The sequence below is a fragment of the Gavialis gangeticus genome, unplaced genomic scaffold (assembly GCF_001723915.1).
Source record: "Gavialis gangeticus isolate Ggan-Ray unplaced genomic scaffold, GavGan_comp1, whole genome shotgun sequence".
Taxonomy (NCBI): Eukaryota; Metazoa; Chordata; order Crocodylia; family Gavialidae; genus Gavialis; species Gavialis gangeticus.
In genome coordinates this window covers 129,669,995-129,687,904 of record NW_017729025.1, presented here as the reverse complement: position 1 = coordinate 129,687,904, position 17,910 = coordinate 129,669,995, and the positions used below count along the sequence as shown (strand labels likewise).

Genomic DNA, 17,910 nt, shown 5'->3' with positions numbered 1-17,910 from the left:
AGGGGGCGCTGTTGGGGTTTTTTTTTTTTTTTTTTTTTAAGTCCCTGAAGCAGGTAAGAACCTAACTCCCTCCTCTCAGCTCTCCTTTTCCCCTTCATGCTCAGCAGTACCTGCCCCCCACTTCTATTCTCATCCTCACCCTCTTTACTTACAACTCTGGGTACAGGAAGGGAAGGACCTACCCATTCCTGCTGCTGCTCCTAGCTGCCCTAGAGGCAGGAGGGACCCCAGAGCTGCTCCTGCTTCACTCCAGATGGGTCTGTCGAGAGGCTGTGGGGGAAGCCAGGCTCAGCTGGAGAAAGTGGTGGCTGATATTGTCATCCACAAGGAAAATTTTTAATGTTTAAGGTAACCCACAAAGTCATTTAAGAAGATCCCAGCTGCTTTACAAGTATGGGCTGGATGTTTCAGTACTGAGATGGGAGCAGCTGAAAACTCACTGTTTCCTCATGTTTGTCAAAGCCTTCAGGTCACTGGGTTGTACTTAGAGAAAGGGTGGGTAACTCTTTTGGCTGGAGGGCCACTTTGGAACTTGGGTGAGCCAGGAAAGGGGGGAAAAGGGATGCTGAACTGGCCTGGCACACTACAGAGGAGGAAGAAGGGGGAACAATTGATCCTATATGGCCTGGGCCTGTCTGCCTTGCACCCACTGTGCCTAGAAAGCACATGCCCACTGGGAGCCACCTCACACCCGTGAAGTTGCCAACAGGGTCCTGCAGAAGGTTTCTATCACCTCTAGGCTTTCTGGAGAGGCAAATGGATATAATGTGGGACACTGAATCTGGCCTGAAGTCTGTGGTATGGCTCTTAAACCACAACAAAAAATCACTTTCAGGTTGAGAAGTCTAGACATTGTTCACTTCATTTGGAAGGACTGTGGGGCAGGCCTATTCTCTTACCAAGTGCATGTTATGGGACTCTAGTCCTAGCTGGGATCTCACTCAGTACTACTGTAACACAAAACAGTAGTAAGGCAAGTTGGGGCGGGAGAATGAGTTAGAATGAAATGCCGAATAACCTACTTTCACCTGGTTCCTGAGGATAGTCATATAAGGCACTGACAGACGTGGGGGGAAAAAAGCGCTTTACTAGAAATAACAGCACGCTACTTTGACTTGTCTCTGCAGTGTCTGTACAGATGGGGTGCTTCAGCAGGGCTTTTTCATGCTTTTAGCTAAAGCTGATTCAATCAGCTACTAGATAAAAGCACCAAAACACCCCACTAAAGTGCCTGATCTATACAGACACTGGGAAAGTCAGATGCAACTAATGTGATTCCTCTTTTGGGCATGTGTTGGGTTTGGTGCTGGAGTGTGTTGAGTTCAAAGTAAAGCACTGTTCCCCGCAACCCCTCACCCAAGTCTGTAAGCAGCCACAGATTCCTACGGCTGATGGTATTTTATGAAATTCCTTTGCAGACAAACCCAAACAGGTTGTTAAGCATGCTTAGAGCTCAACATTTATGATTTTAAACAAGATTTCAAACAGTTTAACTGCAGAATTTTTGCTAATGGCAATTCTAATTAGAGTGGTATGAAGACTTCAAGCCAAGCCATATGATAATGTCTTGTGACAGGTTTACTGTTTATTTTATAATGGTAACGAGAACTTTAATTGGTAAATTAAATCAAATGAGAACAGAAACACATACATGAGACACTTTTATAGAAACTTATTACTAAGATGAAAAAAATATGTATCCACATGTATCAGGCATGGACAAAGAGTTAATTACAGATGCAGAGGGAATGCATACATAGACAGACTCCTGCTTTAGGTTTTTAAGACCAGCTGCTCTGACATCCAGGAAAGGAGAAAATATTCAGAAAAACTCAAGGACTTTCATCTATGTCTGTGCAGCTTTATATTCTCCAAGCATAATACTTCTTCACATAGGGCAAAAATCCTGCTTTAGACACAGATTTTGGGAAACAGAGAAGCTGGAAGCCTGGCAGAAGCTGAATCAGTTTCAGGCTTAAATTTTATTTGGATGTTTTCATTAAATTCTCCCATCCTTTTAGATTCTTGAGGATGGGAACTAGTTTAGGTAATTCAAAGGCAAGGATTTTGTAACAGAGAACCAGGATTTGGGCAAGCCAAATGTCGCAGGCTTTTCTAGAAAGTCAAAAAACTTACTCTCATTGGGGTAAGAAGAAAAAGGACAGTTGAGAGGGCTGCTACTTAGTGGGTAGAAGTAGTGAATGTTGAAAAACTGCACTTCACTGGGGGGACATCAGTTCCTCTGTAATTTTCCCCAGAAGCCTAAACTCCTGGTGCCCCATGTGTTTTGTTTTGGAGGTCTGATGTCCCCCAGGACAATAATGACCACAAGGGTCATCTGGAAGTGCATTTGACTCACAACTTCTCCTTTCAATTTAGAGTACAATGTTGAGCAACATGCTGCAGGACTTCTCATATCTGTCATATCTTCTCTTATCATATTATGGCAGAGCCATAATACAGAGGCAATGGTGCAACTGGACATTCATAGTCAGTGATAAACTCTGAAGGACAGGTCCTCAGCAAGCATCACTTGACATGACTCCACTGACTTCTATGGATTTATGGCAGCTGAGGCTCTGGAGTTGGGGGAGAAAGGAATGTAATGTGTGCACCACTCAGTGAAATGCAAAAATCTAGATCTCTTTGTTCAGAGATCATACCTTTTATCAGACTGACTAAGAAACTGCAAAAAAAAATTGTCTTTCTGCGATATCTTACTTGGTCTAATAGAAGGTATCATTTCTGAACCAAGAGTTCTAGATTTTTGCATTTATTTTTGTCTCAGACTAACACGGTTACCAAACACGCCCCCCCACCCCCAGTCAGAGAAGGATGACACAAAAATCATATTCTCTACAAAAATCAGTTCAGTTAAAACAGAGCAATCACTAGGAACAGGCATATCTGATCATTCTACAGTGTCATTAACTTGGGCTGAGAGGTCCATGAAAAGCATCTCATTCTGCATATGCTTTTACTTCTTGCTCACTGCCTCATTTTTTCCTATGTGTTACATATACAAAAACAAACTGGATAATAGCCAGACTGATTAGCTGCAAGCTTAAGATTTCCTCCAATCCAGCAACATTTACATTCACAGGCCAGCCAATGTTTCTCGTACAGGGTATGATCTATTGCTTTACAAAACAGACTTGAGATAGATTGCTTCATACATCTTCCATTCCTCCCTCTAATTTGTATCCAGTAAATGCCAATGCTGTTATACATACCTGCAATATGAGGGATTCTTTATCACCTTCTAATCGTGCCAATCGTTCTTGATAGGTTTCATTATTAGCTGAAGAATGATGATTCACCTGAGACTAAAGAAAAGAAATACTAAGTAATTAAAATGAAAATTTCAAGCAATAGCTAACAGAAAGCAAGGTATAATTGGGTGGTTGCTATAATTCAAAATATATGCACAAAGCATTCACAGTTTGATTTGGCAGACAGCAATCTGATATGCCACAAGCAGTTTGAAGGTACGTTTTAATATACATTTGAAATTTGAATATTCTAGATCCCTAAAAATAAGAGAATGACACAAAGCTGAGTATTTCTGCCTTAGGACTGGTTGGAAAACTTTCCAGCAAAAACTAACTTTCATGTCAGATTAAGTAAAACTTTCCCAAGTCTTAACTAGAGTTCTACCAGGACTCCTATCAACTGCCCCAGTGCTAAGTACCCTATGTACTTCCAGGGTCCATTACACCACAACAGATTGACTCAATGGATGTACTGAACTAGAGATTCTGGAAGCTCTAGATCTCTCTGTCTCTCTCTCTGGGTGGTCTATCTGGGCATGGTCTGTGGCTCCAGGACAGATTATCCATATGTAAAACCCAGCACCAGGTATCCTTGGATTCCAGCAGCTGGTAAGTGGAAGCCTAGGGATTCCCACCTCTGGCTCAGAACCTGGGACTCAGAGTCTGGAAGTCATGAGAAAGGATCCCAAGGTCTGTATCACCAGGGCTGAATGGCAGGGCTACTCTCAAACCACAGATCCTGTCCTGAAGCAAGGAGCAGCAAATCCGACAAATGTCTATCTTACAAAGCAGCCACAGGCCCCAGGGAACTTCCAATGTGTGGGAAATAAGGACAAGTTTTTTTTCACTCAAATTCCAACCAAAACCAGATTGAGAGCAACAGGGAGATAAAGGTGTGTCCCATTAATTCTGCTTTTTGGCCAACTTTATTCTCTATCCAGTTGAACTTTGCATAATTCTTGACTCATGGGAGAACACTTTTTCAATTTATACAAGACTGGTTCCAGGTCATGCTATAATTTACACATCACCTGCAATCAATGAGCCCGTAGTGGGTTATATATGTAGACATCTCTTTCAGATCCCATGTTTTTATTTTTCTTGAGACATTCCAATAAATATCGCCCATATAAATAGGAAATTCATAAATGCAATACTTGTGCTGAGTTCCAAATTTATGAATTTGGAAAATATATTTCCCTAGAATATGATGACAGTGAAAATATATGATTATAATTAAACCAAAAACATAAAAGAATCTCTCTCCCCCAAAGCAACCAACAGCCACTTAAGATAGAAGTTATGAGATTAATCTAAAAGAAATCAAAGCATCAGACACCTGTAAACAGTCTGAAATACAAAACCCACTTCAAGATCAAAGTTGCACAAAACTTATACTTATGTGTGGAAATACATACTAATGGCCATCTAAACTATAAAAATGAAGCATACCAAACTGAGCTACATCAAGAGCTTCCATCAATAACATTTCACACTAGACACGGCTCAAGCAGGAATGCTACATAAAGGGCTGCTTGCTTTGATCCAGATTCTAAGAAATCCTTTGCACTGGCTTTTCTGTTCAACAAGCCCACAGAAAACTACTATAAATCTGAAAGGATATAGTTTATTATATGCCTTTTTTTAAAGGAATATTATTGCTATAAGGAAAAACAGTGGGTTTTTACAACCTATATTTCAGCTAGAAAATTGTTATCAGGAACTACTACAACTGTTTAATCAGCCTTAGATTTAAAGTAAACTCACTGCACAAGCGGACAGAAAAAAATAAATGTCAAATTAGAACACAGCAGTAAATATTGTTGTCAGTGACCATGCAAATATGCACCTTAAAAATAATCTAATGCAACAGTGTTTATAGTACCACTTAGACAAAGAATGAAAGAGCTGTGAAACAGATGCAAGCAACAGCAATACATGCAGAAACAGTGCTTGACCCCATTTCAAATAAGTCAGTTTCAACCTCCCACAGACATCAATGAAGCAGAATCAAGGACTCAAGTTTTTGGGAAATGTGAAGTAGTAAGATACTACACTGAACAGACAGAACCACAGAGTTGTGTAGTAGATAATGCTTAACTGGGGAACTGTTCCCAGAAATTCTCCTGCTCCATCTAGAGCAGTGTATCTGTAATATAATAAAGAGAGTACTTGCACTGATGGGGCGAGGAGTAAGCAGTGCCATAGCAAGAGATGGAGGGTGAGTAGGGTGACCACTCTAGGCACTGAAGCAAAGGGGCACCAACAAGTGCTGCCCAGCCAGGGCAGGGTGTGGGATGGAGCTGCGAGCGGCTCATTTGGGAGGGTGTGGAGATGGAGGGAGAATGGCTCCCACTGCTGCGTGCGCTCCTGGGAAAGTATGGGGGGGGCGGTGCCCCCCAGATCTGTGTGCAGGGCAAGGGTGGGCTGCCTCTGGGTCCCAGCTGGGTCAACCTCCTGTTCCTCCCAAGCTGGTGGGGCTCGTAGTTCCCATACTGGGCTATGCCTTCCTCCCTGCTGAGCTGTCTGTGAGAGCTAGCAGCTCTGCCACCATCCCCAGCCACAATACCTGGGGTCCCTAATGGGGCTGTGATGTCGCTCCCAGGCTTCCCTTGACCCCCTAGGTTTGGGCTTCTTGTCCAGTCTGCCAGAGCCCTCTGGCAGACGCTCCACTCTGTTTCCCTGCACTCCAGGCTTGTGATCCTTGGCTGCATCGACGGTGTCTCCCGGCCAACATCCCGCTCTTCCCCCACCGGCTGCTCAGCTGTGCTTCCAGCTGCTTTTTGAGCAGCCCGCGTCTCTCCAAAGCTCTGCCCCTATTGATCGCCAATATGCAGGCTCAGGCAGCTCTGGAATTGCGGAGCCTGCATCCGCGTTTCTCCCCGGCTGCCACTCATTTGAACTCCTGCAGTGAGTATCGGGGTGCATGGGGCGGGGGTCTGGGACACACTAGAGGGGCTTTACTGCCCCTCTTACAAAGATCAACCTGGATCTATATAGTATCAAATTTGATTTAAGTTAAACTGGTGTATGGAACTTCTGTACATTTTCCCTATACAGCCCAGGGGCTGGGAAAGTCCAGCCACTGGCCCCAGTCCTGGGGCTGCTCTTTGCACAACCCCCACCTGTATTGGGCTATATTTTTCCCCCTCAGCCCCTTGCTGCCCTCCCCCACAACCAGCCAGTCATCCCAACCCCCATCCCATAGGCCACTTGGGAAGCAGCCACTTTTATCAGCATTTGCCACTGCTGGAGCCAAGCAAGTAAGTCCTGTTGGGCGGAGAGGCAAGAGGGACAGGGGTACGGGTGCGACTCCCACACCTGTGGGTCATGCCTGCCCACACCCCACATGGGTCACACCTGCCTCCAACCCCCAGCAGACCCCCAGCTCCCTGCTAGTTCTCCATCTCAACTTACCTAATATCGGGCAGCCATTTTGAATCAATTTAACCTCTCCCTAACCCCCAGAATGTCTGTACTTAGCCTCTGTATATCTGCCATTGTTCCCCAGTTAACGTAAAGGCTTCAAATATGGATTCATCCCAGCACCTGCCCCAGCTTTTTACAGACTTTCCCAGCTATATTATTCTCTCCTCTAGTTTGGACATAACATTGGAAACACCTGCTGTGTCTCTAAGAATCACTTATGTTGTGATCCAATCATCGAACAATTTTCTTCCAAGAAAAAAGCTTAAGTGTTCCTCCAGAATATATGGCAAGAGTTACAAATTTCAGGGCATGATCTGTTTTTATTTTATAATAGCATCAGACTTAATCCCTGAGAAATATAAAGGTGTGGAGCTGAAAAAGGAAAAATAAATGAGAACACTACTTCAAACAACTTTCACTTTAGGAACAGAACCAAAGCCAGCGTTCAGATTTTCTACATCCACCCTCAAAGTTTAATGTTCCACAGTTTGCAAAAGCAAGCCCCTTTAAGCAAGTACATAGAGAAGATAATGACTATACGAGAAAAGACAAAAACTAACGCTATTCTGTGGCTTCCTTGTGTACGTTAACTTTCATCTTTAGGAATCTGCATTACAGTTTACTTTAAAAAAGAAAATAAAGGATGAGCAATATACTGAGACAGTAATTCATCCTGTTACTAGGGAAGTCATACTGAAAAAAATAATAAAGCTGACAGTAATTTAGATCAGCAGTTCTCAGATGTTTCTGGCAAGTCACAGATGTCTTTGCAGAAAGACTGCATTGCAGCTGCCCCTCCTCCTTCTCACAGTCATGTGAATCACTTCCAGTTCCACTAGTAACTGAATAAGAACTGTCAGCTGCAGCAGTTATTTTCATGGAAAAAGTAAGATTCAGGACACGATTAATATATTGTCTTTTATTGTAATTCGGCCACTGAAAACAAAAAATGCAGCCAGCAATAGGAGACCAGCCAGTTTTCCAGTCTACCAGCAGTCCATGGACCACAGTTTGAGACCCTCTAATTGATAACCTACACCCAGATTTAAGGACGTGAACACTCAAACTCTTCTTTCTTGCCTCAATCTAACATGGAATTAAGGCTATTGAGAAAAATATATATATTTTTCATACTTTTTTTTTTTAAACTATTCTGGGTCACCTGTACTTGCATCTCACAATGCTTACATAGGGAAGAGGCACATAGCCTATTCAATAGATATGATTATAATCTAAATCTCATCTATTGGTACCTTGGACTCTAAGGCTTAGAGCTACCTGATTGTGATGGGGAAATATTGCAAGGGGATGCTGGACATGTAGCTCTTCTCTTCTTTCTTCTAGAAGCAAGAAGAAAATCATTGACAGGTCTCTCTTCTTTCTCTGTCCTCTAACTCTAAGTGGGAGTGGTAGTAAACTAGTGTGAGATGAAATCATATGATCCAAAACTGGGCAAAGCTGAGCTAGGGGAATTTGTGCATGCCTATGCAGTATGAATTGTGGCCAGAATTCTTTGACCTTATGTGGGCAAATGGATATGACAAATGGCAGTATTTGGCAAACCTAATCTATAATTAACTTTTCCCTAGTTTTGTAACCAGACAACTACAACTCTTTAGGGGGAAAAATCCTTATAGAGACCATAAGACTGTCATGGTCAGTAAATTGCTAGTCATGGAAAGTTGGGTGGGGACAACTGACCCAGCACACCCAACAAAAATTAATAATTTTATTGCTCATACAAATAGAATTGAGATAAGTGGTAGCACTGGTGTACACCCATTTAAGACTGAACATGATAGATCAATACGGCTTTTGAAGCTGGAGTACCTAGCACAGGTCCTAGCTGCAATGCCTCTGGGTATGTCCTCCGCAGTCCACCTGTTCCTGCATGTGCCAAACCAGGAAATTTGTCAATGAAGGTGCTACGCTACAGTGTAACCTCCCATGATTGTCCTTAGCTGCCCAACAGGACTTCACGCCTGGAGAGAGTATGCTTGTTCCTCAGGACGTAGACAGTTTGCTGGTTTATGCATCTGCGTGAGTGCTATAAGTTCTTGCCTGCCACATCTTTGGTATTATAAAAAAATAGAGAGAGGCTGATCTTCAATGCCCTCATACAGCCTTTACACAGACACCACAAGTCCTGTGTCTCGGGGCTCTGCCTCCTCTATACCCTGTCTGGTGCCTCCTAGATGATAAACACAGGTAAAGAATGTTCAGACAATTTCCCGAAGTCTTTTCCCGGCATTGAGGATAAAGGAAACAAAAACACTCTGCACCGGCATATATCCTCAGCTCAGGAGGTAAAACTCCAAATCAAAACAGTCCGTATACTGAGACTAGGGGAAGCTGGCTCCCCTTCTCCTTTGCTCAGCTCTAGTACTCACAACTTTTCTTTCTTGTCTTGTCAGTTCCGGTTCCCCTCTGTACATCGTCACTGCAGAAAACCAGTCGCTGCCTCCTGGTAAGTTACCCAGCTCCTCTCAGTTGGCTTCAATGAGAGCCACTTGCTTCCACGGTTCCCACCATTTGCCCCTGCAGGAGCAATTCCTCTGCTGTGTGGCTGCTGCTGGACTGCCACAGCCACTTGCAGTCCTCCTGCCCATCTGTTCCAGGCAAATTTTAAACTCTGCCACCGTGTTCCTCCCCTCCCATCGGGACTGGTGAGTCTTTATAAGCTGGGCTCAACCTGGGGCTCGCATTCCCTGGAGCACCTGCCGTTCTTCTGGGTCGCAATCTGGGAGCCTCGGCCCTACTGCATGGGTGGCCGATTGAGCTCCACTGCCACACAGCCATGTGTGAGGATGGTCACTGATGGTAGTTTTACCAGCACAGTTCTGGGTTTGGTACATGGAAGCAGGACCAGGATGTGTTTGGCAGCCTCCCTAACAAGACACAGTGAGGACATGGTGTAGAAATACTCAAAGTCCAAAGCAAAACACAAGAGTCAAGAACAGGTATTTTCATTTCATGTCATCCCTACAGATGAAAATAGGTAACAGCATTACCCTTATACTGGATATTCCACAAACGGTGGAAGATTGTCCATTACACTTCCAGTCAACAACCACCAGCTAAATTAACTGGGCCACTAAAGGCATCATTAATGATCTCAGACAACTCTTATATCACAGCTTCCAATAGAGATCAACATTTTTTAAAAATATTATTAGCTAATGCTGTCAAATCAGGATCAGATTTGATTCAGAAACATGGGTACTAGTTAAGGTCAAGGGAAAGAATACCAGAGATCAAAGGGAAGACAGTAGAAACTGGTGATTGAGAGCAAATATAAAATTCTCTAAGAAACTTCGAAGACCCCAATCCAGGGAACTGAAGTAGGTTTGTATGCAAGAGGGGTAAACTTTGAGCTCATCCCTTCCTCTTGAATCTCTGGCTTTGCACTCCATCAAAGAAAGTTTCATCAGGGAAACTGTGATGTCTGACCTAGTTACAAACTGGTCTGATTCATAAATCCACCTTTCTGTAAAATGGCTTGAAAGGAATCACAACCACCACCAAGTTAGCACTCCACAAGAAATATGCTGCTTCTTCAGCAGCAATGCTAGAAATGGACCGCTGCGTGTACAAGGACTGAAACTGCTGAGAGGCACTCTTGCATCAATATAAATTGACATGGCCACCAAAGCTGTACATACTTGGGCGTGCTCATAACACCAGCAAGGTCTGAATGTCTCCATCATTGTAAGTGATTGAACGTAAAATCATATAACACCTGAATAGAGTTATGTGTATCTGCCAGTTCTCATTCAGCTTCTCAGGCAATATAAGATGGATGTCCTGATGAATAAGAAATAGTTTTCTCTGAGCATGGCAATTTGCTAAGCATGCACTGGGCACAACTGAATTGCTTTTTTGCTTTTTTTTTCCACTAGTAGGCAAAATATTACAGGTTTGGGGATGCGTTCCCTGTGTTTATGAGGAACAACCGTACTACAACTAGTAATATCTTTCTTACCAGTTAAAGGAAAGATTTTAACCATGTTGACTGTATGACCAAGGGCCGGTTGCTGCATTTCGGCGATCTGTTCACTTGCCCTTTCATCATAATCAAACAGAGCCTAGAATACTTTCTGGTACTGCTCTCTTAACAAATCTTTTCATAACTAGGAAAGCATATTTGGCAGAGCTTAATTGTGGTGGCATTTAGTTGAACCTTATTTAAGCAGTTTTTCTTCTTACAGCTATCACAGTATAGGCTCTGCTGTGCAATTTAAATGTCACAGGAGACTGCTGCTTACAAGTTGATTCTTATTTCCTGAGAATCTGAAAATATCAGCTTCACCATTTGTTTAACTTGCCTGAGTGTTTTGATCCTACATTTGTTCCTGCACTCCAGTCATGCAGCTGAAGTCCAGAGACTGTATACTGTAATGCGAATCCAGCTATGCCACCTAACCAACTGCAACATCACAACTGATCCTTATCCCTTAAGCGTTTTCAACTCATGGTGAAACTGGAGCCTGCTTTGGCACAGTTCACTGAAGGTTTATGGAAGACCATTTCCAGTTGCTCTCTACTGAGAAATATTCTTTACTGTGGGGGAAGTAGTGCTTTTATTATAAGTCAAAGAGAATCAGCTTACGATTACAGGATCTGAAATCTTAATATGCTATCACAACTGGTGCCAGAGAACATGTGACACAACACCAGCATTCTATGGCATGAGAATTCAATAAATCACTTAGATCATTTCTACATTTTGTCACTTATCAAAAGAATTTGGGAACGTAATGACTCAAGTTCTTCTGCAAGCTGTGCAAGATTATTTGCAGCCTTCTTATTTCTGTTCCTCACTTCCCTTCCCTCACACAACTTTTTCTTTAAGGAACATCCCTAGAAAAGGGGGCAGTATCGGTGCTCTGCCTTATAGTCCTCTACATAAAAGGAACTGCACACAACTTCAGCAATGCCATTAAACTTTCATTTCTTCAAAACAATACAAAACACAGCCTCTACTCCTAACAGAACTTACACATCCTGTTCAGATATGGTTTCAATTGTCCTTTTATACCCCATTTCAAAAATGAATTATTTCTAAAGCATTGGTGTTATGTACTCTTTACCATAAGAAACACAAGATTAGAGGTATGTCTGCAATGTCCAAGACAGTTTAAAAGTCAACTCTGAAGACTCCAACTCACTGAGTTACTTCCTTGACCACTCCCATTTTATTAGAACAAACTTACATGTGTTACTAACTTCATTTTCCAATGTAGGATGGACTTTCTGATTAGCCTGTACTTGATGCACCTAACTTTGGAGAGATGTTACTAAGCAGGAAAAAGAAAACTGTATTGTTTGAAAACTTATTTCAATAAAAACAGAAATATAACATCTACCCTAGCAAAAACAGCATTACAAGTTAGTTACCTATCCTTTATATGTGAAAAGCACAGGTTAACTTTAGATAGTAAAATTATCAACTGCCACTTCCTGCTGCATACCCCCATCCAGAAATACAAGGGCCTCCAGAAATGAACCAAATATTTCCCGTAAGGTTTTTAAAAGTGAGCTTCAAGTTTCTCAAGCTTCACCCTTTATCAGAGATTAAAATAATATAGTGAAGCTTTACATGCATTCAAGAAGTCAAATCAGAGTTGCAAAGCCTAAATGAAGAGCCTGTTTACCTTTCACAATCAGAATAATTCCTCTTTACATTATTTCACATAGTTATAGTCAGTTACCACACATTTCAACATTAATACAACAACAGGCAAAATCTAAAAACTACATGAATACTTGCTTGATTCTATAAACATACAAATGTTTTCATGGAAAATATTTGCATGAAATGCTTAAAGCTAGACATTTTTGGAAAATAATAAAGGGGAGTATGAAAGCTAAATATGCTATTACCTACAGAGAAAGTTATTTAATAAGATAACTAATACTTAAATGGGATAAATACATTTTACCTTAAATAATTTACATATGGCCTATTTATTGCAACCTTTAAAAACTGAAGAATACATGAAGTCAAGAAAGCATTTAATAGCATTAAAAATCACTTGGTTCTTAGATTAAATGAACATTTTACTGTAAGCACCTACTTACTTGCAGAAAAGACAAAAATAATCTCATCAAGTTATTAGGTAATTAAATTTGTTTATATTATTCACCAAAAAGTTAAAAGTTCAACTGCATTTAGTCTGTTTTTATAATACATAAACAAATATGTTTAAAAAAAAGAAAAAGCCCCCAGAAAAGCAAACAGACCCCTCCCATCCTGGAGTTCCCTGCACTTACACCTATGCACAAAGGGTTAAGTAATGAACAACTACCGTTGTTAAGCAACCCCCCCCTTTTATCCTAGAGTAGGTTATAAGCAACACACTCTCATTTCATACAATAAACTCTTACATGGATGCACCTTGTAGGTTTACAGTCTCAGAAGCAGCTTGGAGGTTTCATGGAAGTAAAATAAAATATTATTTTACCATTAGTTCAAAGCTTGATTTTAGTTGCATTTTAAGGACAAAAACAGCTGTTTTCCCCGTTATGGAAATATGCCTATAATTAGTTTCTCATGAAGAACTTGGCAATAGTTTAAACCTGAAGCATTAGCTGTATTTTTCCTCATTATGCTGTACAGTTTGAAATTTGTTAGCTATAATAAGTTGTCACAAAGAACCAGAAGAACACAATAAATTACTTACCCTCTTTAGCCACGTAAAGTGCTTGTAAATATCAATCTCACCATCCATGCTTTGGGCCCATCTCAGCAATTATATTTCCAGGTTTAAGAGCAACTATTTGGGTTGGGGATAAAGCTTTGTTCTGAAGAACTCAACTGTGATTTCTTCCTATTCCTTCCCTCACATCTAAAAACATGGATCCATGTTCAGACGTTATTTAAATCTTCTGAGTCTGTCCCTCAGACTTCTCCCGAATGCTTCCGACGGATGTATATGCAGCACACAACTGTACAAACTTCAGACTGAGCATCTGTTTGTTTTAGTGCAGATCACATTTAGCAACAAGCAGCAATATCATTCTAAACGGCTTCAAAAGATATATCATGCCAGTCAGTCTCTGGAAAAATAGCAGTCTAAACCTGCAATAACCATTCCCTTTTAATGGTAAAAGAACAAGCTAAAAATTACTAAGCTGTCACTGAGAAACTATTTTCAAGTAATGCCTTCTCTGGCTTTCTGTTTCAAGAGTGGCTGGAACTCATTACCCAAAGACCCCCCATTTCCTGTCTCTGTTTTACTCTGTGTTTATCATAGCACTACTCAGTTTCTCAGTTTATTTCAAGCTGGGGCTAAGTCTAAAACTAAGCCCTGCACTTTGAATTGCTTGCCTGTTCTTACAAAAGACACTGAGAAATAGAAGGGATTCAAGAAGGACCCTCACGGATGAAGTCAAGTATTCTGTGAACACTTCTTTTGCCAGAGGGGGCAATGTTTCATCTTCACAAAGGACAGCGGCACGCTCCCAACTTTTTACAGTCTTTTTCTGTTAGAGCTGAAGCTGCACAGCATGGCAATGTTTCAAACTTGCAATGCTGAGATGAATGTATAGTCAAAGCAATGGTTCTGGTGGATAGGGGGGTGAGGAGAAGACTCGGGGAATCTCCTCTCATTATAGTGCTCCCTTAGTTCCTTCACACAGAGCTATGGTTGTATCCTCATTTTTCCTTATATACTCCAGTTTCTCAGCCTCTTTAGATTGTTATCAGTGGAAACCTGGAACTAGCAATAAAGAATGCCATATTAGGAGAAAACTGTTGTAGGGGGAAAAATGTGAACATTGTAAGAAGAACATCAAAAAACGGGGTTCAGATCATATCATCCTATGCAGAAAAAAAACATACACATGTAGTTATTGGGGGGGGGGCTGAGGCTATGCTGCATCATATCATTGGAGAGATGGGGCTTACTACCTTGCTAAGACAAAAGTGTTCCCCTAGCCATAGGATTTCTAGCAGATAAAAGGGCATTCGCATACATTTCCACTGTCAGAGCAATGAGGGGAAAGGGGACTGCTCCCCACTGTGCCCGTCATGGGGGGGCAGTCCCCCCTCCCCTCTCTATTCTGTCATGCAGGAACACAGAAGCAAGGACATAGATGCCAGGATTTCCCTCTTCTCCACTCCCCCTGGCTGCTGCTGACAGCTGGCTGGAGGCAGGGCTGGGGATGAACAATCATACAATAAAACAGTTCTGAACAATAATTTTCTCTCAAGCACTGGATCAACATTATGCAGCATTTCTAGTGAGATACCAGACTTGCTATTATAACTTTTCGAGACATCAGCTCCTCAGTATACGATTATTTTTTATACTACCTTGCCTCTCAAGAGCGTCCCTGCCCCATTTTGCTTTAATGAGCTAGATAAAGTCATTTATAATTCTTTAAAAACTTTTGACATTCCTAATGTCTCTGTTTGGCAGCCGTAGAAGACACTGATTAATAATGTTCAAGGAGAATTGTATTACTGATCAGTGCTGTTTCAATATAACACTCACAGCTAGGTGAACACTGGCTCTCTTCTGTAAGAGTATTTTAAATTACTAACATACCTTATTTCTGTCTGGTGATTTGTTCCAGATTTCATGCAACTGCCCCTTGATTTTGTTACAGGCATTCTTCCTGACTAAAATGTAACCATATCTAAATTCCCAGTTATCTCACGCTCAGTCAGTACCTTGTCAGCTAGGTATGTTGACAATGTACATTCCTAACAGTCACATGCCTGCTCTTAACCTGTCACTTGCATGCTGGGCGTTACGCCTGGTTTGAGCTTTGCCCCAAAGTACCAAAGGCACCAAGTGAATAAATAAGAAAAACAAATGTGTCATACATGAATCAGAATGCTGGCATTTAAATCTCAACTCACATACAGATAAGCTAAGAAAAAAAAAAAGTTATAGTTTAGCAATATTTATTTTTATTAGATTGCCATTATACTGCCCCATTATTCTTTCTATCCAGGAAATGAGTACCTCCCCTCCACCCCCCCCCCGAATGTTGATTTCTAATTGTTCTTATCTTTTTTTAAAAAAACACTCCTTTAAATCCAGAACAGTATTTCCCTTCTTCTTGGTTGATTCAGAATTTCACTTGAGTATTTTTAGGTAGTATTATCTTCCATATTTCCCAGTGTCTCCCCCACCCGAAGGAAATAGACACATAAAATGCAAGAATAAAGAAAGCTATAGAAGCAATGGGAATATAATGTTTGAATTAACATAGCTCCTGAATTCTGCTGTTTGTAGTCTGAAGCTATTGAAAAAGGTATCTTCCCATCCCAGGGTCTCAGAAGAGGCCAAGTGATCACTGCTGCTACTGATTCAATATCAAATATCCCTTTTCAGTATCAGGAGAGTTAGCTAACTGAACTTCTTCCCTACTAATCTACAGAAACTACACAGCTAATACTCCATGCAGTTGTGAGTACTTTGTGGTCTATGCACTACATTTACTTTAAGAAAGTTGAGTACTCTTTAATCCCACTTCAAATAGGAGATTTGCCACAACACACTACTTAAAACTACCAAGATGCAGTATGTGTTAGACCCTTAATTTACAGATTGTACAGTTAGAGCCCCAGTGTTGTCCTCTGTTTGCACAGGTGGCAGGGAAAGAGAAAATTATAGATCCATTGGGCTTGGAAAGGGATTACTCTATGATAAATTCCTCACATCCCCTCCAGCTCTGTGGAAGCTCCTACATCTCTGGGGCAGAAGAGACTGTGGAGATGGCTGCTCTCAGCTTCACTGCTTCTCTGCCAGTCTTGTTGAGACCCTATAAGCACTGTATTATGATGTAAATATTGTCAGGATGCATCAGGATAGCAGCAGGAAGATGTGTGGGGAGTCTTCTCCCACGTGTATCCCCAAAGACTTTTCTAAGTACCCCTGAGGGTATGCATACCCCTGGTTGACAACCCCTGCTCTAAACAATCCCTACAGAATGGTTTATGTGGGGAGGGTTAAGGAGAAAAGAAGAAACTACATTATGCAGCCAAATCATACTTTCCTGTTGTCCTCTCTGCCGTGGAATTTGGAAATTTCTAATTCCATACATTTCAGCTTCTGAAGATAAAAAGGGTCAAATTCATCATAAAGACATTTAGTTTTCCACCATATCAGCAGCCCAACCTATGCTTTTGCCCAACCTTTTCAATGAAGGTTATTTAAATTTTTAGCTCAGCAGTATGGTTCAGAGCTGTGAAGAAGCTTCTGGGTATCTCGTCACTTTGAGCACTTCTATTAGCCTGTCTTTACTCCCTACTTCTGTTCTTAACACTTTTAGTGCTTATGGTGGGCAGACTTTGGGAGAGATATAAAATCCTTATGGACTGGGAGAAATAGGATCAGGGCCAGGTTTCACAAGAGAAAAGTGACTTAAGGTCTCAAAGAAGGCATCTACAGTTTGGGAATTATAAATGAGAACTTCTCAAGAGATCTATGTGTGCTTTGAAGAGAAAAATCCACCCATTTGTGCCAAAGGTTCCTTTAATATGTAGTACGGTAAAACTTAAAAAACCCTAGATTAGGCATCTTTAGCAAGATGCTGGTTTCCATTAGCTACTTTGTTGAGACCAACTGATACTCCCTGGGTGAAAATACAAAAGGCATGCTAGCCTATTTGGACTAGGCAGCCCACAGAATACAGGACCAAGAAGATCTATGAACACTGATAAAGAGCTAGAACTCTAAAGTACATTTATGAGGAATTCTGCATGTAAAATGGTTTGTGTGTGGCTTGCTATGGCAGCCACTATTTTTGTTGAAGACTTCAAGTCCTTATAAAGAAAATAGAGTAGAACAGAGTAAGTGACACAGGTCTTGTGATCATGCTTCTGCCCCACAACAAGAAATGCAGAAGCCCAAGGTCTTCTTTGTCCACTTGGAAGCCACAATAGTATCTTAAAAGCACATACACTTTTCAGCTTCCAGCTTAAATAGTATATTTTTCTCCTTTCCTTTTCTGAAAGCCAGCATGGTGAAGCCAGGGTCTTATAACATATCTTGGATGAAAGCAGGTGCAGGAGGCTTTGGAGTTTTTTCCATTTTTTGGTGTAGCAATACTGGCAGATTGAGGCCCCCACAGGGAGGAAGGGAGTTGAGCAGAAGCAGGGGCTGGGGTGAGTGGGGCCCTGGGGTGGATTGTGGGATTCAGAGCCCAGGTGGCTCATCCAGGGACGCAGGGGGATGAAGCGGGGGGGGGGGGG

The 17,910-nt window shown here is 41.6% G+C and overlaps 1 protein-coding gene across 5 annotated transcripts in view; it reads right to left on the bottom strand.

The window, feature by feature from the left end:
- Positions 1-17,910, bottom strand: part of PPFIBP2 (PPFIA binding protein 2) — a 223,748-nt gene that overhangs the window by 123,241 nt on the left and 82,597 nt on the right. For 4 of the 5 annotated variants that reach the window (XM_019519541.1, XM_019519543.1, XM_019519542.1 and 1 more), the window contains exon 4: positions 3,234-3,326. In XM_019519541.1, the coding sequence (XP_019375086.1) occupies positions 3,234-3,326 (93 nt within the window). Of the gene's footprint in view, positions 1-3,233; positions 3,327-13,384; positions 14,048-17,910 lie in introns of those variants that run through there. The other variant, XM_019519546.1, reaches the window with a different exon arrangement.